The sequence below is a fragment of the Marmota monax genome, unplaced genomic scaffold (assembly GCF_021218885.2).
Source record: "Marmota monax isolate L192 unplaced genomic scaffold, Marmota_monax_Labrador192_F-V1.1 WCK01_AAM20220418_F8-fsc00028, whole genome shotgun sequence".
In the NCBI taxonomy this organism is placed as follows: Eukaryota; Metazoa; Chordata; class Mammalia; order Rodentia; family Sciuridae; genus Marmota; species Marmota monax.
This window is the reverse complement of record NW_026694779.1, coordinates 9,652,179-9,675,615: the sequence shown is the minus strand read 5'-3', so window position 1 is coordinate 9,675,615 and position 23,437 is coordinate 9,652,179. Positions and strand designations below refer to the sequence as shown.

The 23,437-nt window shown below is 43.0% G+C and overlaps 1 protein-coding gene across 4 annotated transcripts in view; it reads left to right on the top strand.

Annotated features, from left to right (window-relative positions):
- The window catches only part of Cntn4 (contactin 4), an 860,889-nt gene that overhangs the window by 581,278 nt on the left and 256,174 nt on the right, over positions 1–23,437 (top strand). For all 4 annotated transcript variants that reach the window (XM_058573008.1, XM_058573005.1, XM_058573006.1 and 1 more), the window contains one exon: positions 8,451–8,626. In XM_058573008.1, the coding sequence (XP_058428991.1) occupies positions 8,451–8,626 (176 nt within the window). The remainder of the gene's footprint in view (positions 1–8,450; positions 8,627–23,437) is intronic.

The window sequence follows — 23,437 nt, the reverse complement described above, 5'->3', positions numbered from 1 at the left end:
AAAAAAAAATTAAGTGACCAATTTGACATTTGGTAGTAGTAGGAATTCAATATTTGGATTAGCCCTTTTTTGGGAAACCTTAACAATTTCTAATACCATATTTTTAACTAAAAAAAATATATATACCGTTTTAAAATGTATCGGTAAGCTGGCAAGAAAATAGCAGATACCTAACAATCTAAACATAAATGGGTTTGGAAACCAGCAAAATGATGTTTAGTGTCCTGGACAAACGACACAGACAGAGATTTGGATTTTGCAGCCTTTGTAGAGACAGAGCCAAGACCCATCTCGCAGGACAGCCTAACATGAAAACAATTCCCAGAATAAACCAGATCCCCCAGGGCGACAGCCTTAGAGCCGATGTAAACTAGAAATCAGCCTCCCTTCCCAAGGGACAAGAAGGCACAGGTCATTGCTAACTGCACACCTGGAGTGCGAGTGGCCTTCGTAGCAAATGAGATGTAGGGCAAACGAGAATTTGTGAGCAGCCAGACAGGTCTGAAGAAATCAGGCAAATGTAGCTAAAAGTGACAAACGGAAATTAAATATCAGAGAGAGACAGACAGACGACAAGCAGTCAGAGTCTCATCAGAGCGTCGGAGAGCAAAACCAGAAAGAATGAGGCAGAGACAACATTTAAAGAGAAGCCCCGAATTCCCCAGAATTCATGAAAACTCACGAGCCACCGATATCAGAAGCCCAGTGTATTTCAAGTATCAATGCAAGTAAAGCCTCCTGTAGAACAGCCAGACCACGGAAAGCCAAGTCAGAGAGATGGTCGCTCCAAGGAGTCCGAGATGTAACACAGGCCGTCTTCAAAGAGATGAAGCCTCAGCGGCAATCGACTTTTCAGTAGCAACCAAAGAGAGAAGAAGAGCAGACCTTTCTCTATTTAGCTGTCAGACTTATATCGACAGCAAGCAAGGAGAACAAAGAACGGCTGTAATCAAGACGACAATTACAAATGCTAGGGACAATGCAGAGAAAAGGGACTGCTGATGGGAATGGACAGCCATTGTGAATAATTGGATAGAAGTTCCTCAATAAAACTAAAAAATAGACCTACCATATGATCCACTATCCAACAAGGTATCCAGCCAAAGAGATACGTGGACCTCCCGCCCCCCTTAACTGTTGTAATACTCAAAATAGCCAAGATGTGGAATCAACTGGGATGTCCATCAACAGAGAAAAAGACAAAGAAAGAGTATGATCTGTGCCCAATGGAATATTACTTGGTCATAAAAAATAATGAAGTTGACATTTGAGCACCGGCGGATAGAACTGGAGGATGTTATGTTAAGGGAAATAAATCAGGCACAAAAAGACAAATACTGCATGCATGCTCTTACGTATATGGTATATGTGGAAGATAAAAAGTTGATCTCTTGGCCATAGAGAGTAGAAGAGGGTTAGCAGAGTTGGGAAGGGAAAAGGGGAGGAGATAAGGAGAGGTTGGATAACAAGTCCCAAAATACAGTTAGGTAGGAAGAATGAGTTCTAGCTCTCCAGCACCATAGGGGGATTATAGTCTGCAATGATTTATTGTCTTTCTCAAAAAAGAGTGGAGTTGGAAGTTTCTCAACACCAAGTGGTGCCTACCCTTGATCATTGCACCTTGTGTAGACATGTCAAGTTGTCACACTGTGCTCCATAAACAGGCCTGACTTTTATGTGTCATTTGGAAGTTAATGAAAAAGAGAGAGAGAGAACAAAATGAAAATACCTTTAGGCAGACAGAAACCCAAGCTTGATTCCAGCCTATTGGTACTAAAGGGAATTCTAAAAGACACACCTGACGCCGCGTAAGAAATGATCCCAAGGAAAAAAAGCCTGAGATCCAAGAACAAATGATAAGCAAATCAAGGATCAAGTGTTAGTTCTTCCACATACGGGTTGATTGCACTAAGTAAGAAAAATGCTAAAATAAAATACTACTGCCTGGTGAAGATAAGAAAGAGTAAAAGTTACAATTCAGGCCAATGATAGGGAAAAAAAATGAAAAGAGAGACTCTGGACAATGGATGGACCATATGGTTAAATAAATAAAATAAAAGCAAATGCTTATTTTACAGCAAACGCCAAAAACCCGTTCCAGATGGATAGAAGACCTCAATGGCACATTTAGAACAAGTGGAAAAGAAAATAGGCATGCATATGTATGACTTCAGGACGGGGGGAAGAGAAAGTATAAATCATCAAATATTTAACTTTTTTAATATTGGGAACTTCCATTCAACAGAATATACGGAGATATGCAAAATTACAAGCTTCAGATTGGGGAAGAAATTTTTTGATGTATTTGTCATCAGTGAAGGATCGGAATCCAGAATATTTTTAAAATTCCCTTAAATCAAAATGTAAAAAAAGACAAGTGGAAATATTAGTAAAACATTCGAGTGGGTCCTTCTAAGGAAACGGAGACCAGATATCCGGTAAACATGAAAAGGTTGATCAATCTCCTTAGGAAACGAATATGCAATTTAAAGTAAATTGACATACTCTTCCCCACGTCACAGATTGACGGAAATTTAAAAGATTGGCCATGTGTTGGTGAGATGTGGAGCAAAGAAAACCTCCGAACCCACCTAGTGGGAGTGTAAATTGGAAAAACTCTTGGTATCTGGCTGGGACAGTGTTAGCTCGTGACACCAGGGTCCCTCCTGCTCTCTGATGCAGGATGTGAAAGTTCATAACACGTCAGGAAATAACCAGGCTGGTGGGTTCACACAAGATCACCTCATGCACATGATCCGTGGATGGGTTGCAGGCAAATAATGTCGAGGAAGCAAAGTAAATCACAGCAGAATCACAACATATCATTGCATATTTACAAAGTTCAAGTGCAGGAAAGAAGGAGGGGTTGTTCAAGGTCCCCGGGAGGCAAAGCTATAATTACCTCCACCCTCTTAGGGTTTTTAGCAGGGCCTGAGAATTATATTGACAGAAGATATACCAACAGGGGAAAATTTTTTAAAAAAGTATATGCACATTTATTTCATACAAGTTTTCTGTGTCCAGGAAACTGTCACAGGTTAATGACCGAAAGCTGTAATCATTGGTGAACACCTATATACAGAGTAGTAGGCTCCCATCAGCTCAGGAGGCTGAGACAGGAGGATCGTGGGTTCTAAGCCAGCCTCAGCAATTTAGTGAGGCCCTAAGCAATTCAGTGAGACCTGTTTCTAAATAAAATAGAAAAAATGGGGGCGGGGGGCTGGGGATGTGGCTCAGTGTTTAAGTGCCCCTGAGTTCAACCCCCTAGTACCAAAAAAAGAAAAGAGAGAGAGAGAGAGAGAGAGTAGTGGAGTGAGAATGTAACTAACTTATGTGGGACAGCCAAGGGAAAATATTTGAACAAGGTTTGTGCAGAACTTTCTCTTTCTCAACTTCCTGTCCCTGATAAGAATGTGACTTTGATTCTGGCTTAGGGACAGTATCTTTCATGTGGGAATTTCATCTCCAGCTTTTTAGAGATGGAGTGAAGGTCAGGGTGATCTTCGTGAACTTGTTTTTCAAGTGCCTTTAATCCAAATATGCTACAGCAGCATATTTTGGGGTAGCATCTTCCAAACTCCTTCAAAGATTACTTCCATACGCAATAGAATCCTTTTAATAATGTTTGGAATGGAAAAGCCCAAATTAAAGATTTTTGTGATTAACCATCAAGCAGAAGTGCTTCTAACCTAAGCGCATACAGGAGATTTCAAGAGTAGTGATAATATTCCTTTTTTTTAATACATAGGTCTTCATTGTCTTAATTCTTTATAATTTATGCATCTCTTATAAATAAATCATAGTTTTTCCCTATCCAAATTTATTGGTAAAACATTTAGGCTAAGAATAAATTATATTCTTTTGAAAGACCAAAGAAATATATGTTATAGGAGACATTGGAACCATCAGGAAAGTTTTTTTTTTTTTAAAGGGGTGAGGGTTAGAGCTGAGACAGGTAGTTTTCAAGTAGAAGGCAAAGATACTTCATAGACATTGAAGGACGGTGGTCTTAGCAGAGTGGGTTATACATGGGATAAAGAGTAGTAGGCTCCCAGCAGCTCAGGAGGCTGAGGCAGGAGGATCGTGGGGTTCTAAGCCAGCCTCAGCAATTTAGTGAGGCCCTAAAGCAATTCAGTACCCCAGGGATGGCCGGGGTACTGCCTGAATGTTGAAGTTAACTGGAGCACTGTCATATGTAAATGTGAGTTGAGCACTCCCAAGGTCTAGGGCATCCTGCAAGCAAGGCAGCCTCATTGGCCAGGAGCAGGGGTCGATGGCTTTGAAGGTTTCACAGAAAAGGGAGACATTTTTAAACTTTTCTTCTGAAGGGCACACAGTCTTTTGCCCTACATGGATAAGAAAAGGAAATGCACTTCAGAAAGGAAGAGAGGAAAAAAATAATTAAAAAAAAACCAACTCTAATTAGGATGGACCCTATAATTAGAGTGAACGTACAATTTATCCTCCCAAATAGGACACTCTGGAGAGCCAAAGTCCACTGTTGATAATCATTCTAGGACAGCAGCTGTGAACCCGGCTCTGTCCTGAGCAAACCAGATTGCACATCGTTATTCAGTCTCTAATAGAGTTGACTCAAGGCTCAAGGATTTTTGAAATGCATTCTATGGTTAAAAAAAAAAAATGAAACTCAGGAGGGAAACGTTCCCAGATACACAAATGATGGGTTCCCAGAGCCCAGGTTCCGTGTAGAGCCAAACGGAGGTTCAGACGTTTTTTAGCTGTCAATGGGAAAACCAATTTTTTGCAGGTGGAATTTGGCAAAGTGGCTGCTCTGTTTTTCTGCAGACTGTGACCTTTCATTAACGTTGCTTTTGTAACATGGTGTTTCTAGAGAGAGGGGGGCTCCTCCTGTTATTTAAAACAAGCCACCGAACAGAAACCTATTATGTATGTTTGTTTTTTTTAAAGATTGCCAGGGAAAAAAAGGAGAAGAAGCCCTTTGAATCCATAGGCACTAGCAATTTCTGGTAGAGCACGTGGCTTGCCTTTATGTGGCCTTTGGCAGATTCCCTGTGACATGATAGTAGATCCGTACCTGGGAGCTTAGAAAATAAAATATAAACTGCCTCTGGTTGAAGGGAAGAGCAGGAGAAAGAATGAAGAGATCAGGTGTTTTCAAAGACCTTGCAGGCGGAACTGGAGCAGTCGGGAGGTTGACCTTGACCCAGAAGGGCAGGGAGGAAGAATTCCAGGCTGAACTCTCTCCACGGGCATCTGCAGCCTCGGGGATACCCCAAGTGACCTCTTTGCTTTGCTGTCATTCCCTCCACGGAAAAAGCCTCTTCTTTTCATTGTTCCTGCCCCTCCATTTTGAAAGGATTGACCCAGACCCAGGAAAATTTAAGAAGCTTTGACTTGTACCAACTGGCCTTGTAGGAAGGTTTCCCTAAGGACAGATGACATTCCTTTTCTGCTCAGCATCCAGTTTCCAGAGGGAGGCAAAGGTTCACGCTCCCGGTCAGAGTTATTTTGTGCTGTGAGGTTTGTCTTGGGCCGAGTTTGCAGAAAACAAATCCGAGTCCCAGAGCACCCCCCCCCGCCCCCGCACCCTCTCTGAGGGTCAAGTTCAAAGGGTTCATAAAAGGAGAGGGTTTTGCTACTACCGCGAATCCCATGGAGCGCTTCCCAGCCAAGTCTGCAAAACCGTCCCTCGCTGGGCTTCCCACTGTCGATGTTAGGTTGTGTTCAGCCCTAAACTCTCTGGAGACCTGGGAGCCGTGATTCCCCAAGTAATTCAGAAATCAGCTTAGGAGACACCAATTTGTCTTGGCCCCTGGGGAAAAAAATCTCTTCTTGGCTCCATATGAGCATTACCTCTGTATTACCCATTCTATGTTACCCATGCATGAAAGATTCTGCAAATGTTGAGAGTTCATTGTGCATTTTTATTATTATTATTGTTGTTGTTTTTTGGAATCTTGCCCTGTGCAATGAAATCCAGCATTCAGTGCAATCCACGTTCAGTTGCAGGGAACCCCAACCGACCGCCTCCCAGTAAAACCCTGGTAATAGAGACTCCACGGCATTTCTCAGAGAGCACTCTATTTTCTAAATAACCCCCTTTCTTTTGCTGTTTGTATGTAGAAGAGGGCAATAAAAGAGATGAACGGACTTTGTGCACAGGGTTTGGGGTTGAGATGCCCTCGTGGAGAACAACCTATGGAGGTGGTGCGAGTCCTACAGTCGCTTTTCTAAAAAGACCCACGTGGTTCCACTCCCCAATTGCACACACATTCGGCTTGCAGCTCACATTGGATTGCAATTTCCTCTTTGAGTTCTTAGATTGGTCATATTAAATTGCCCTACTATCATTGGAAGCGAGAGTTATGGCCCAGACATCATCAGTGGAGTGCAAACCGTGGGGCGGGCAGTGAGCTCCAGAGATTCATGTGTATCTAATACTCCCTGGAATGCAACCCGGCTGTTCTCTTTATTGCTTATTACTTTCTTGTAATATTATTGCTTATTACTTTCTTGTAATTTTTTTTATTACTGCCGAGCCTAAAAACACTGTCAGTTTCTGATCCCCACCTTCTTACCCATGAACACATGAAGCACTCTGCCCTGTTTTTTGCTTCTAACCCAGAGTTCCTACCCCTCCTGTTTGTAGAATTTTTTTTTTTACATTTCAAAGACACAGATATCAATAAAGAGATGCGGCTGTGCTGTAGTGTCCTACAAGGCTCCATAAATCATGTATGCTCCAAGCTCACGGGTCTAGCAAGCAGTGAAACAGTCAGTCGATTCAGTTCAACAAGTGTTGATTGAGCACAAACAGAATATCAAATTCTAGATGGCGAACAGGAGAAGACAAAAATCATTCAGACAGACTGTCTACAGGGAAGGCAGAATTCTTACAGAAAGGAGCCAGGAGATTTCTGGAGGAGAGTGGATCAAGGTTTGATTCATTTTAAGGAGGACTCTCGAGGAGGACTTTATTGGAAATTAGAGGAAGTGTCCTTTACAAATGACTCTTTTTTGTTGTTATTGTTACTGAAGATTGAACTTGGGGGGCATTTGGCCACTAAGCCACACCACCTCCCCACAGCCCAGTGAATTTTTAATTTTGAAAGAGGGTTTTGCTAAGTGGCTTAGGGCCTTGCTAAGTGGTTGAGGCTGGCTTTGAAATTGCAATCCTCCTGCCTCAGCCTCCCGAGCTGCTGGGATTGTAAGCATGCACCACCGTGCAGGGCTCCCTGACATTGACCTTGAATTGGGTGAGAAATCTGAACAGAAAAAAATGAATTATGACTCAGCATTTGCTTTAGTTGATATAAGATATCCCAGAACTGGAAACTAATTGAACTATAAATATTCCGTTTCAATGACTGTAGGTGATGTACATACAACTGTAGTACCCCAGAACGTTATCAGAGGGTACACAATGAACATGCATTTGCACACATACATCTTCACTATTGGAAGGCAATGAAATGAATGTCTCTCGTTGATTTGGATCAGATTTCTTTCTGTTCCAGTGTTTCCTTATTATTTTATCTCTCCCTGTGATTGCACCATCTATACAATTTTTCATTATCTGGTACTCTAAAATTTGTAGGGTAAAAAAAAAATAAGATAGCTACTGAATTGCATTTGTTAAAAAGTCTATAAGTATTCAAATGACTTGCTGAGAGGTGATTTGGTTAAGATCCACTTTGTTTGGAAGGATACTGACTATCTAAACAAAATTGTGGGTCTTGTTCCTAAAGGGTTCGCGCTTGAAATGCCTGAGTCCCACTAAAGCTCATACATTGGGTTAACTGCTCTAGTCAGATCCTCAGGGTACTCAGGTAAATACAGAGAAGCACAGTGGAACACTGACTCCGTGACCTAATGGCCTGACGTGCAGTCCACTGGGGTGACTGACTGATGTCACTAAGGAGATCTTCAAAGTGATCCACGGGCAGATTTGGTCGCCACAGCCACTCTCGGTCACTGGTGTTCTCTGCTTTGCAATCAGCCACTTTGGTCGTATTAAGGACCCCATCAAAGCAACTCTACTGCAATTCCCCCCAAATACTCAGCAGTCTACCTCAAAATGGTGTATTCTGTCAACAATTGAGAGAATCCCTGCAAACCGCCCAGTGAGTCTTCACCGAGAAGCCCTGTCTGAAAAAAAAAAAAAATTCCCCAAGGAGCTGTGGGAAAACCTCTCTTCAAACAGTGAAGTGTTATGTTGGTAGCATCCTTAGAGGTCCCCAAATACAGGTTGTAAAATTGTGCCATCATCGCGTGCGTGAAAGGGCATGCTCTCTCTATTAAGTGCATAAGACGTCACCGTTGCAGGTGGGACGTGTCTGATATTTTTTCTCATGCTTTCAAAGAGGTCACTATTTGTAGGTTTTTTTTTTTTTAATATATATTTTAGACGATTCGGAAATATTGACTCATCTTACAAGGCTTTATCTACGGGTCTTTTTATACTACAGGTGGAAGTTAAATGGAACCGATGTTGACGTGGGTATGGATTTCCGCTACAGTGTTGTTGAAGGCAGTTTGCTGATCAATAACCCCAATAAAACCCAAGACGCCGGAACATACCAGTGTGTAGCAACAAACTCGTTTGGAACAATTGTTAGCAGAGAAGCCAAGCTCCAGTTTGCTTGTAAGTAGCAATTAGATCACGCCGCAAATGTTTTGTTCTGTTGTACCCGTGTGCTTTCCAAACAGTCTCTTTTTAAAAAACAGAACAGATTTTAATTTGTTATACGATCTTTACCTCTTTGCATATTTTCAGAAAAGTCTCATTGGTAGGATAAACTGTAAGTAGGAGTGGGAAGACGTATCTTTGTGCTTTCAGAAGGATTGAGAGAGTTTGATTATAGGGATTATATGATGATTTGGGTTTTTGTTTCATTTTGGTTTTTTGATACTGGGGATTAAATTCAGGGGCACTTGACCACTGAGCCACCTCCTCAGCCCTATTTTGTATTTTATTTAGAGACAGGGTCTCACTGAGTTGCTTAGGGTCTCACTTTTGCTGAGGCTGGCTTTGAACTCGGGATCCTCCTGCCTCAGCCTCCTGAGCCACTGGGATTACAGGTGTGCACCACTGTGTCCTGCTGATTTGGTTATCTGATGCTTGGTACACACAAATTCACACACACTGAAATTTACACATGTATAAATGCATGTACACAAGTTACACAGATATATATTTTAAATAGAATGTGCACAAGAAAGCAAATAAAAATGCCAATGTAGTAGTTGATAAGAGAAATACTTTACCCATACAGCACACAGTAGGGAGCAAAGCCTCACCAGGTAATCCTATAATTCTATAATTTAAAAAAAAATTCATGGAGTAGAAAAACATTGAAAAGCAGTTTCAATAATAACCAAAAGGAGAGTTTTATTATTTCTCGCCTTTTACATTTCTGATTTAGAGCCTTTAAAAAAAATGGTACATTTCTATAATCCCAGCAACTCAGGAGACTGAGGCAGGGGGATCATAGAGTCAACCATCAGCCTCGGCAACTTACTGAGAACCTGTCTCAAAATTAAAATTAAAAAAGGGCTGGGGATGTAGCTCAGCGGTAAAGCACCCCTGGGTTCAATCCCCAGGACCAGAAAATTTTTGAAAATTACCATCTCTTAAGACTACTTTTTAATAAAACTCCACGAGTATGCGAAAGAAAGTATAATTTGGAAATGACAGCTTGTAAGTAAAATCCCAGGCAAGAGCAGAGAGTACACATTGGAGCGTGCGGGTCTTCAAGGAGTGAAGTTGAGCAGCAGGTTTCAGGGTCTTATGTATTTGCATATGATTATACATTTCCTGGTGTGAAATCCCAACTCTGTACAGCGGCGCCTTCCTGTCAAAGGTTTCATCATTACTAAGCCTGTTGACACTAACGCAGTCGAATATTCTCATTAACAAAATCCTCTCCGGGACCTCGATATCAAATATGCCTAATATCCAGTGCCTCATCTGTTATTGCTTGTTTGGTGGTATTTTTTTTATTCGTCGAGAAATGAATTTTTCTGAGAATCATGTGGATGTGGGGATTCAGGATGATGTTGTTGGTGAATGTCTCCTGGGGAAGGTCTCCTAAACATTCTTAGGTGCCCAGAATAACGGGAAGATAATATGTCTGATTAAGTGCTATGGGGTTCCGAGGGCTTCTTTACCCCTCTTGGCTTCATACAAGCCTAAAATCTGCATTTAATTTTTCAGTGATGACACGTGAATCTCGCGAGCTTCGTTTGAGGATCATGGCTGCTCAGAGTAGGGAAGAATCTAAGGACTCCCTGAATCTTATGATTCCTCGATTTCTAGATTTTGTAAGATGAGAAATTTTCAACAAATAGTCACAACATCAACAAAAACATAGAGATGTCAACTTTTCATTTTCCTAAAGTACATTTAAAAAAATAAATGACCAACCCTCAAGATGGCCCTTTGGTAAATGTTCAGGCAATTTTACTATTAAAAAAAATTGCAGAAAAAATGGAATCTTGTATTCAAGATCGGTCGTTTAAATAGAATAATGAAGCCCAAGGAAATGTCCCCCTGTTCGTTCTGTGAGGAGTTGGCCTGAGGACCTGTGTCTGAAAACCACCTTGCTGTTCCCATATCATTAGTCTTATGGTTTAGCTATGAGGTGTCCCCAAAAGCTCATGTGTGAGACAATGCAAAGGGTTTAGAGGAGTGTCTTAACCTAGTTGGTGCACTAATGCACTTGGATGGATTAACTGGGTGGTGGACGTCGGCAGGTAGGGTGTGGATAGAGGAGATGGGTCCCTGGGGACATTCGTCTGCAGTGAGCAGAGATTTGTCCCTGGTGAGCAGAGTGCTCTCTGCTTCCTGATTACCACGTCCTGAGCTTCTTTCCTCCTCCAACTTTCCGCCATAATGTGCCGCCTGATCTTGGTCTGAGAGCCATAGAGCTGACCATCTGTGGACTGAGACCTCCGAAACTGTGAGCCCCCACATAAACGTTTCCTTCTCTAAAACTGTTCTCGTCAGGTCTTTGGATCACAGTCATGAAAAAGCTGACTAGAACATTCAGTGATACATCCACACTCGCCCAAAGCCTTGGCAGATAATGATTTGTTTTGAAAAAATCCCGGTAAGGGAGAGTTCACCTGATCCTCCCAAAGCCTCCTGATGCAGAGTAGATGGCTTCCTTGTTCAAAAATAGAAAAACTCTTCTCTTCCTTCAAATTCTGTTGTGGTTTAGATACAAAGTGTTTGCCCCGAAAGTTCAATCTAAAATTCTATCACTTCTAATCCTTTCTGTATGATACAAGTTAAGCTTCAAGTATATGAAAATATATCTTATGCCAGAATTCTTTGTACTAGTTTCAGCAATATCCGCTCCTACTTGGTCTTGCTACATTTTCAAACCCTTCTTTTAAAAAATCCACTCATCAGGGCTACGGCTGTAGCTCAGTGCCAGAGAGCTTGCCTCACAATGTGTGAGGCACTGGATTCGATTTTTAGCACCCCATAAAAATAAATAAAGACATTCTGTCCATCTACGACTACCAAAAAACAAAAACAAAAAACAAAAACACCACAGAGAAGCCAGTGTCATCTTTTAAAAGTGTAAATTAGATCATTCTGTTTTCCTGCTTTATACCATCTTCACAACTCTCAATGATGCATACTTGTCTGCTGAATCATGGCCTCCTAGAAATAAGCACAATGCCATGCATGTCCCTTGACCTTTGCAGAGGATGCTGAGACATGACGTATCCCATGACAAGGACTTCATTTTCAACAAATACCGCTGGCAATAATGTTCATTTTTGTGGAAACTCCAGTCTCCCATTATAATCTTATTCTGAACATGCAGTCATGGTCAATCAGACAGTTGATTTTTCTCAAGTTTCTATTAATCTAGAACTAGCCAACATGTTTTTTTTTTTTTTATCAACGTAACATCAGAGAATTGTATTTACCCTTTTAAATACGCCTTCCGAGCAGTGACCCTTTGTTACATTACGTTTGAAATTGTTTTAATTATTTTGTTTTTTAATATTTTTAATGTGACATATTGATTGTCTTATGGGTTTAGTGTCCACCAGCCAAAAACTTGATGAACGTGTAACTAGTCTGATAACCAAGGCAGCAAGCTACCAGAGAACTTCTACTAAGGTGAAATCAAACCTTCCAATCAATATTGTTTGCACGAGCTTGTCCAGCTACAAATCTAGCCAGATACTCTACAATTAAATCCCAATTTTTTTCCTACTTATCCTTAAAGAAATGCTCAAATCAAGACTACTACTTTCTGCCACATCTACTCTTCCCTATTCTTGCGACGTTGTCAAACGTTTTGTTTAACCACACATCACAGAGCAGCCAGAGTCACCTTAAAAAAAAGGAATGTAAATTAGAGCATTCTGTTTTCCTGATTCATGCCTTTGACCTGTACTTGGAATAAATCGCAAATTCACTATCTGTGTCTCCTGTTAAAGATTATTTTTAGTTATCTATAGCATGAGGATACCTTTTTACACAGGCACATGGAATCTAATTTGTTCTCGTTCATTCCCCAGCATGTCCCCCTCCCCCACTGTCCTCCCCCTTCTCCCCTCCCTCTCCTCTACTGATCTTTTTGCAAAATTTATTTAGAGTTTTTTTTTTTTTTTAATTACTGCCTTGTGGACATTCTTGGTGTTGGGATTCACTGTTCTATGCTTAGGTATGTCCATATGAAAGTCTGGTCAGATTCACTCCACTGTTCTTCCGTTTCCCAACCTTTCTTCCTCCTCTCAATCTCTTCTTTTTTTAAGTTTAAAAGCTTTTATTTTTTTATTTTTATTTTTTTCCTAAACATGCATTCTGTTATGAGCATGGGTCTTCTTTTTCATGAAAAGGAAATTCTTTTCTTTTTTTTTCACATCTTCATACATGTATTTTGTACAAGGATGAGAGTCTCCTTCCACCATCCATGCAGTTCCCCTTCTCCCTCCCTTTCCCTCCCACCCCTCTTCCCTATCTAGAGGTAATCTTCTTCCCATGTTCTTCCTTCCTACCCCATTTTGAGTCACCCCCCTTATAGCCGAGAAGACATTCGGCATTTGTTTTTTAGGGATTGGCTAACTTCACTTAGCATAATCTGCTCTGATGCCATCCATTTCCCTGCAAATGCCACAATCTTATTATTTTTTAGTGCTGAGTAATATTCCATTGTGTATAAATGCCACACTTTTTTTATCCATTCATCCATTGAAGGGCATCTACGTTGGTTCCACAGTTTAGCTATTGTGAATTGTGCTGCTATAAACATTGATGTGGCTGTGTCCCTGTAGTATGCTGTTTTTAAGTCCTTTGAGTATAGGGTTTAACCCTAAATGTAATCTGTTTCCTTTCTCTTGTGGCTTTTAAAATTCTCTCCTTGTTCTGTATGTTGGGCATTTTCATTATAATAGGCCTTGGCGTGGATCTCTTGTGGTTTTGTACATTTGGCGTCCTGTAGGCTTCTAGGATTTGGATTTCCATTTCATTCTTCATGTCTGGAAAGTTTTCTAAAATTATTTCATTGAACAGATTGCTCACTCCTTTGGTCCCTTTATGCTATCTCAAATTTCTTGGATGTTCTGCTTGTGGTTTCTTATCAGTCTCTCTGATCTGTCTACACTCTTTTAGAGATGATATACTTTGTCTTCGTTGTCTGATGTTCTATCATCTAAGTGGTCTACTCTGCTGGTGATGCTCTCACTTGAGTTTTTAATCTAGTTTATTATTTCCTTCATTTCCAGGATTTCTGTTTTTTTTGTTTTGTTTTGTTTTGTTTTTGGTATAACATCTATCTCCCTGTAGAGTTGCTCTTTTCTTCTTGGATTTGTTTATGTAATTCATTGTTCATAAAGTGATCTTTCCTTGTCTGCATTTGCTGTCTAAGGTCTTCCTTGAGTCTCCAGATCATCTGATTCTGATGAAATCTTTATCTGAAATCTTTACTTGACATTCTCTCTGCTGTAGCTGTTACCTCCTCTAATGTTGACTTGTCTTGCATTGTTTGTGATCCTTTCTTTCCTTGATTTTCATGTTGCTCACGTTTCTCTCCAGCTCTGCCTGACTCTTGTGCTATGGTTTTCCCCCTGTAGGTCTGTATTGCTCTGGTAGAGTTCCGAGATCTCTCCTTTGTGATGGGAGATAAACAGTTCCCAATATCAGGTATTCATCATCGATGGGCTAGTTTTTGTTATTTATATATTTATAGTTAGTCTCTATGTCTAGAGATGTTGGATTCAATTATAATTTAAAATAGATTCATGAGCTTCATCAAAGGCACACAGTTTCTGGAGGCATATAGAGAACTGAGGGTGGGCGTAGGACTTTATGTTTAGGGGGGGAAAGAGGTGAGGGTATGGGGCTAGTATATCTTAGCTACTTTGGAGGAGAGCTCTCACGAAGGGGGTTATTAGCAGGAGAATAGACAGGAGGTATTTTAGGGTAGTTAAGTACGTGGGAGGACAATAAGAAGCACAGAAACAAACACCTATTTGCATTGAGTAAATTGCACATAGTAGAAATAGTGACACTTGGGAGGTTGGGAGAGGAAGAGAAGGAGGAAGAAAAGTAAAAAGAAAAGCAGAAGAAAAATAAAGAGGGGGAAGAGATAGAGAGAAAGGAGTGAGAAAAAGAGAGAAGAAAAAGATAAAAAAAAAAAAAAAGCAGGAAAAAGAAATAAAAATGCCTTCTTAGAGTCCAGTTTTCTTCTCCCCCAGTAGGTGGCGCTGTGCACTCCAGGCTGAGTCTCTGCCCTCAGGATCGGGGAAGCAATCCGGGTGGGGCGCCTCTCCAATTCCGGGCTCTTTGGGTGGCTCCGGGTCTCTATCCCCGTCACCTCTCCTGCCCACGGGGCCCCAGTTGCTGGGACTCTTCTCCGCAGCCTGGGGTTCACTCGGTGCGCGCGGTGCCCTGGCTGCTCTGCACTCCTGGTCAACTGAGCGCTACCTCTGTGTTGGGTGGTCACCCGTCATCACAGCTGTGGAGAGGGGGCGTTCCCTCTGATAGCCACGCCCACCGGGAGCTGGTGAGGAAGGTTCTGGGCTATCACAGCTGGGGAGAGGGGGGCTGGGACTCACACACCTGTTCAGACGCCCATCGCGCTGTCTGCTGTACCCGCCCACAGCTGATGAGGTAAGTCTTCCAAGATGGCGACCGTTGGTTTCCGGGCCGGGGTATCCGGTGAGGTGGAGGGGGCTGGGCGGTTCCTATGCTGTGTCCAGAATTCGGTCCTGGTCCAGTGCCCTAGGGTGACGAGGGTCACAGTCTGACCCGCTCTAGTCGTGAAGGGTCGGTAACCCTGTGTCTCCTAGTTGCCATTTTGGAAGTCCTACTCTGCCATCTTGGAAGTTCTGCTCCGCCATCTTGGAAGCTCTACTCCACCATCTTGGAAGTTCTACTCCGCCATCTTGGAAGCTCTACTCTGCCATCTTGGAAGCTCTACTCCGCCATCTTGGAAGTTCTACTCCGCCATCTTGGAAGCTCTACTCCGCCATCTTGGAAGTTCTACTCCGCCATCTTGGAAGCTCTACTCTGCCATCTTGGAAGTTCTACTCCGCCATCTTGGAAGCTCTACTCCGCCATCTTGGAGTCCCGCTCAATCTCCTCTACTCCACTGATCTTTCCTCTATTTTCATGAAATTCCTTCTCCCTATTTTCTCCCTTTTTCTCTCTTATTCTTTCTCTTTTTAAAATTCTGCCCCCCCTCTCCCATTTTTTATCAGAGAAAACATCTGACCTTTGACTTTTGGGGATTGGCTTATTTCACTCAGCATGAGAGTCTCCAGATCCCTCCATTGGCCAGCAAATGCCACAGAGGCATTCTTCTTTACAGCTGAGTAATATTCCACTCTGTGTGTACACCACCTTCTCTTTACCCCTTCATCTGTTGAAGGGCACCTTGGTTGGTTTCATAGCTTAGCTCTCGTTGAGTTGTGCTGCTACAAACATGGATGTGCCTGTGTTGGGTGTCACTGTGGTATGCTGATTGAACATGTGTCCAGAAGGATGGACAAGACTCGACCCTGTCTTATCCATCCTTCTGTGTCCATAATCGATGGCAGATTATGTGTGTGAATACAGGGATTCCATAACTAATTGCCTGTTTAGTAACACAACAGCAGATACACAGGAGGTTAATTTGGGCATGACATAGTTTTATAAACACACCGCCTATATATCCCAGCCATTGATTGTCATTCAGTAGCCAGTTGATTATACTTTTCTTCAGTGAATAAATGGGCACAGCAAGACAGTGACATCTCTTAAAGGCCACTAATGTCCTTCATCCCAATCATTCTCACTATCACTGAGAAAAAAGAAAAAGTTGGCTAAGTTACTGAGGCTGACTTCGAACCTGTGATCCTCCGGCCTCAGCCTCCCAAGCCTCTGGGGTTACAGGTGTGAGCCACCACGCCCGGCTAAAATGTCGCCTTCCACCTCACTTTCTGAGCTGTACTCTGCAAGTGAGAGCATTCTTCATCATCACGTGGTTTCATGGCTTCAAGAGACTTGAGAGGTTTCCTGGCCGGAATCTTTTTAAAGGTGAACTTGAAGGTCGGACTCTCTGAATTACTCATTCTTATTATGCAGTTAATAAGTCACAGAGCCGAGGAAATCCAGCCTTCGTCTCTTCCTTCCATGCACCCTGGCTCTGTTCTGTTCTAGATCCTCCTTAATTCCTACCCCCCACAAAAAAAAATCCCTTCACCTCTAGACAATGTCACCATGCTCAGATCGCCTTCTTTACTTTATATAATGTTATTCACAGGTCAGCCTTATAAGGTAGACGTTATGATTTCTATTTTATGGATTATTTAAAAGTGTTTTTGATGATGATGCTTTTTTTGGCAGGATATGGTCATCTCTTTGCATTTAGCCTTTTTGAGTCGAATTGATTGACAGAAGCAGAATTTCTAGTTCCCTGCTGATGGGGCCTTGAAGAAGCTGCACCTCTCTGGTTTTTTTTTTCTTTTCCATTTATTATCTTTAGAATAGAAGCATTTCTTTGATTAAAGGGCACAGCGTAATCCAGGTCCCTATCGATGAGGTCTGCACATTTCCAGGAGCATGTATCATGGTAATGGAATTTGGGGGCACGTTTTGTTTCTCTGTCCCCCTGCGGTACTATGCCACCTGACGTCACTTCCCTCTGTGCCCCTCTTAGTGTGCTACAGACCTTCTCCCCCTGGTTCATCGAGGGCCACAGAATTGGATTGGCTTGTTTGTCCAGGGCCTGGCCCTCAGGAAGCTCACGATAAACGCTGTGGCCTGAAGGACTCACTAAGAATTCCATGTCCCGTCAACATCGCGTAGAGCAGCTGAGCTCAGGGCTTTGCAGCTGGGCACAAGCATCTCCAGGTGAAGTCCCACAGGAGACGGCTGACGCCTTTGTTGGCATGGGAGGACTTCACGGATGACAAAATTCGTTCCTGTGCAGGACGCACCCGACACCCCACCACAGTTTGGTCTTGTCTAGAAAGTCAGCCCGGGGCTGTGCCCAGCCAGTGGGGAGGAAGAGCTCTCCTTTCAACCTGTGCACACCGCCCCAACCCTGGCCCTGTCCGTGTTCCCTGCTACCCAGCGGGAAAAGCTATTTGAATGCCCTTTTAATTCTCCCATAGAAAACAGAATCAGAAGATATGGCAGAGAGTGGAGGGGATTTCACTTCATGATTTCCACTGTGTGAGGACAGGGATATTCCCTGAGGGTGGATCTGTGCAGAGGGATATGCTACAACCCCATCACCCTGAATGCTTCTCTAGCCCGGCATCCCCATCTATATCTGCTTGTGAAACTTTTTCTTGGGGTGGGGGGTACCAGGGATTGAACTCAGGGGCACTCGACCACTGAGCCACATCCCATCCCTGTTTTGTACTTTATTTAGAGACAGGGTCTCACTGAGTTGCTTAGGGCCTCACCATTACTGAGGCTGGCTTTGAACTTGCGATCCTCCTGCCTCAGCCTCCAGACTCGCGGGGTGGTCCTCTTTGAAATAAGAGTAATAAGCATCATTCTTGAAGAGCTAAGGTGTGGCTGGTGATAGCGCAAGCTCTGGAGGCAGATTCCTTGGAGTCCTCTGGGTTCAATCCATGGTACCAAAAATCATTTAAAAAATTGTTACCTATTATTATGATTTTGATGGCTCTACACCAGTTATTACACTAACCGTTTTGGAAGCATAACCCAGGGGAGTCTAGAGGTCATGTTTTATAGATGAAGAACCGAGGATCAGCAAAATGAAATCACTTTCCCCAAGGACCCATGGATGGGAAGAGAGATCAGCAAAGGGCCCCAATCACCCCCCTCCAAAGCAGATGCCCATTGTGGGGTGTTTTTCTGCATGCAGTTCACCCTATCCCAATTAAAAGCATACTTCCTGATGGGATTTATACTCAAACCATAGATCTGGTTGATGGATAAGAACGTTTCCTTCGTAGAAACAAACTTGAATTTTTTAATGCATTTGTAACCTTCAATATTATTACATCCACCGTATTTTTCTAGTTTTTAATTTTTATTTTTTTTAGTGGTGAGTATTCTGGATCCCATCACGCTCTTGATTAATATCTAATGACATCGTGTTGTCTACTAGGGTGGTGCATATATTTGTGGCTCTAATTTTCATCTAATTGGTTTCAGGTTCCATAATGAGAATGATTAATGTAATATCTCTGCTCCGAACGTTAAGATGCAAATTTCCAATGTATTCCAGGTGGGCCGTAAAACGTCCCGAATATGGGTATTTTATGGTAAATAACCGTGGGCTGGTAAACCGGCGGTGTCTCCCCCGAGCAGTCAGTGACGTATTATTATAAGTTTCTTATTCCCCTATCATTCCCTCCCCTGCATGCGGGAAAGATGCGCTTTAAATGTAGATTATTGTGAAGAGCTTCCAAGAGAATCATCCAGGAACTCCAGATCTTAGCTTGTCAAACCGATTGCTTCCTAAACGTTGTTTGAGGCCTTCTTCCGGGAAGCTCAGCTGTTTGGCGACAGTGTAGATCTGTAACCCCGGAAGATGGGAGCTATTCATCATCTCAGGTTGTGCATGGCTGTAATTCATCCGTAAGTGCCTCCGGATTGCTGCTGATGGAGCTGGCTCACTGAGCAAACCCCGGATGGGTGCCTGCTGTCTTGACTATGGGTGAGGTGGTATGGTCCCGGAGGAGCCAAGGGTGATACCTGGGCTTGGACCCCTCACTCCAGGTGCGAGAGGAAGCTAGACTAATAGTCCTCTCGTACCTGTCCATCACCCTCTTGAGCTTGTGTCAATGGGAAGAAAATAAAAGGGAGAAATTTTAAAAAAGAAGAGAAATAGAGATAACAAGGGAAGGGGATCCTTAGGGCCAAAGGCCACTCCACTTGGTCTTCCTATGACCCAAATAATGTTTCTCGCTACAACAAACCATTCTGAGTTTAACTTGAGTTAGCTTTATCAGCCAAGTTGTGGGTTTGTTTTTAGGGTTTTTTTTTGGTACCAGGAATTGAACTCGGGGGCACTCAACCACTGAGCCACCTCCCTAGCCCTATTTTGTATTTTATTGAGAGACAGGGTCTCACTGAGTTGCTTAAGGCCTCGCTTTTGCTGAGGCTGGCTTTGAACTCTCATCCTCCTGCCTCAGCCTCCGAGCCACTGGGATGACAGGCGTGTGCCACTGCACCCAGCAAAGAAGAGCTGATTCTAGATGGTGACTTCAGTGAGCTTTGAGTTCTCCTGTGTGAAGACTCACGGGTAATTCTGAAGGTCGTGCTGGGGAAAGAGTTCCATTGAGAAGAAGTCTGTTCAGTACTGATAGGGGGTGTTGGCAACCTGGTTTAGGAGGTCAGATCATTGCTTCTGTTTACTTCACATTTCAGATGTGCTTTGCTGTTAATACTGAATAACAAACGTACCCTTCATAGCCAAAAAGTGAAATGTGTATCAGTGAGAACAATAGCTGGGAGTTTGATTGATAGCCAAACCCATGACTGGCTTAACTGATTTTTTTTTTTTAAATTAGGAAACCTGCTTAAATACGCAAACTTTTGTTTCTGAGCAATAAAATGTTGACTGGTGCCTGTTGGGATAAATAATTGGGGCATATTTAGATCAATTAAAACTCATCAACTTGGAGAACATTTGGTGTCAAACTGGAAACATGTATCAATGCAAGTCTTTGATTGTTAGTAAAAGAATGATTTTTTTTTCTCATTTGACTCATGAGAAAAATTCAGAATTTGCTGTTACTGAAATAAGACTTTTTTTTTTCTTTTGGTACTGGGGATTGAACTCAGGGGCACTCGGCCACTGAGCCACATCCCCAGCCCTATTTTGTATTTTATTGAGAGACAGGGTCTCCCTGAGTTGCTTAGAGCCTCGCTTTTGCTGAGGCTGGCTTTGAACTCACAATCCTCCTGCCTCAGCCTCCCTAGCTGCTGGGATTACAAGCGTGCTTTCTGAGTGGGTGAGAGACTGTCAGCCTCATTCCAATCATATCAATGTGCGTTCTTAAAGAGTTTCCAGTTGAGAGGTTACCTACCATCCCACAGAGCATGCATGTATTCACCTGGTCCATCTAAAATAGAATTGGCCATCAGATAAATGGTCACACTGTAGATGTGATGCTTATTGTCCCTCCAATGACGTTGAAACCCTAGCTCCCAATATGGTAACATCATGAGGTGGGACCTTTGGTGATGATCAGTTCATAACAGTAGAGCCCTCAAAAATGCGGTTATTTCCCTAACAAAAGAGATTCCTGAGAGTTCCCTTGCTTCTTCTGCCACTTGAAAAGATGGTGGTCCACAAACCAGGAAGCAGACCCTCACCAGACACCAAACCTGTGCCCACTTTGCTTTTGAACTTCTCAGCCAACAAAACGGTGAGCAGTACATTTCTGTGGTGTCCACACCACCCAGTCTGTGGTATGGTGTTATGGCATCGGTGACAAAGAGAGCAAGCACCAGGAGGTAGATCTATCTGGAGATTGTGACCTCATGTTGGACAAAGGTCTTTCCAAACGTAATCAAAAATCTAGAGCTGAGAGTGCCCAGGATTACCTAGGTGGTTCTGAAACCCAGTGGCAAGTGTCCACATTAAGAGACTGAGAAGATGCACAAAGGGTAAGAGAGGAACCAACCATAGGGAGACCAGTGATTACGAGAAGCTTTTGGAAGCTTCCGGAAACTTCCGGAAGCTTCCAGAAGTTTCCAGAATCCAGGAATTCCCCACTGGAGCCTTTGGAGTGAGCACAGCCCTGAAGACTTTGAGTTTATACTTGCAGGCCCCAGAATCCCGAGAGAACACATCTGTTTCAAGTCACCAAATTATGATGGTTTGTTTGTAATACTCTGCCCCCTCGAAAACAAAAAGACCACCCACCCTATGCACTCTGCTTTTCTCTTTCTTTCCTGACCACTTTGATCAAGAAAACAACAACAACAACAAAAAAAACCCCACACAACTAGGGAACGAGACTGAAGTGAGAAGCTTTTACCACTTAACCAGCCCCTGTAAAATGCAGAATCATCTGGACAAGTTTTGTGTCACACTCTGCATTTCTCCCCGGAGAGGATAATAGGGGTTTGAACTTTATAGAGAGTATGATTGGACCGGATCATGTAAATGGCAGCTGCAGAAATTCAAAGAGTAACCTTTCTCTTTCCCTGGCTCAGGTGCGGCCTCGGGTTGGAGCAGCCCTCTGCAGGCCCCTCAAATAGACAGCGCTGGCCCTTTCTCCATAGGGCAATGATCTAAATGACTCAGAGCACTTTGTGGATCCCTAGTCTCTCTCTGTGGACTTCTTTTTTTTTGAAGGTCACTTTCCCTGAATTCAACCCCTTTGTCTAGAACTCCAAAGCCCCAGAAACCGGCTATTGTCGCATTTAAGTGTCTGACCTACCTGCGGCGGTAACAGTTCACTGCGGGCTCCCAAGCATTGTTATGTCAGCCACGTCATGACACCTCTAGCCCCCGCAGTCCCCTGCGCTGGCCAGGGTTGGCTCCCCTTGTCCTCCCAATGAATGCCTTTCCCTGAGTAGATAGATGCTCCTGGGCACGGACGGCCCTCCTCCCGGCTGATGAGAATTTTACCTGCCACACCAACGACTCTTTATGTCTCAGCTACACTCTGCGAGCCTCTTGGAGAACAGAGCGTGCTTTGGAGTGCAGAGGCTAAATCTCCAATTCAAAGGCATTGTAAAAAGAGGTGCAGGTGTTTTCCAAGAGCTGAATCCTTGGGTCAGACATTGCACCGGAGATTAAATTCTGTCCCAGCCGCTAGACCCTCACTGGGCACGGCCGGTCAGCAATTTATTCCTGAAATATGTATTTAGGATAAACACTAATGAGGCTCAGAGCACTCAATGGCTCCCAAACACTTGAATTGTTGCATATCATTAGCATTTTAGATTCATTCATCTTTTTTTTTTCTATAGCACCTGCTCTCCCTGCCGCACCCCAGAAATTGGACACGATCCTGTGTAAGGATCAGTCTGTTCGCTGAGTCTCGTAAAACTTAGATCACAAGGATGTTCTCAGTTTTTAATCCAGGGACTGCTTTCTCTTCACAAGCTCTCCTCAGAAGGGCAGGGATGCGTGAATAGGGCTCAGTCAATATTTGTGGAATAAATAAAACTCAAGGAACCAATGGGTGAGCTTATTGAAATAACAGAAGAGCACCAGAAATGCTTTGGCCTTTAGCAGCCTATTCTGTCACATTTCCTCTTAAATATCTTATTTTTTTGGACTGAGACATCACTTCTTTCATGGTTCAAAAATTGGGATACAGGCTGGGGTTGTGGTTCAGTGGTAAAGGATTTCCCTAGCACATGTGAGGCACTGGGTTTGATCCTCAGCACCACATGAAAATGAGTAAATCAAGGTATTGCTGGGCGTGGTGGCACACGCCTGTAATCCCAGCAGCTCGGGAGGCTGAGGCAGGAGGATCGGGAGTTGAAAGCCAGCCTCAGCAATTTAGTGAGGCCCTAAGAAACTTAGCAAGACTCTGTATCTAAATAAAATACAAATAAAAGGCTGGGGATGTGGCTCAGTGGCTGAGTACTCCTGAGTTCAATCCTCATCAACCCCAAAAATAAAATGAAGGTATTGTGTCCATCTACAATTAAAAAAATATTTTTTTAAAAAATCAGGACATGCCATGCAATGAAAATATCCATTCAATGGAGCATTTCTCTCTCCCTGAAAAATCACAAAAACAGTTTGCCTCTGACTTTTAGCACCATGCTTTTCTTATAGATATGTAACAGCTTTACTAGGGTCTTGTGCTATGTAATCCACTAATTTGGGGTCTAAAATTCATTGATTTTTAGTTTGCCTCATCATATAACCACCCCCACTGTCTGATTTTGGAACATCTTCTTCACCCTGTAAAAGAAGGGAGGGTCTCCATCTCTGTTAGGGGTGGGTTGCTCAGGGGGAGGGCGACACGTCAGAGGGACAGGGTGGCC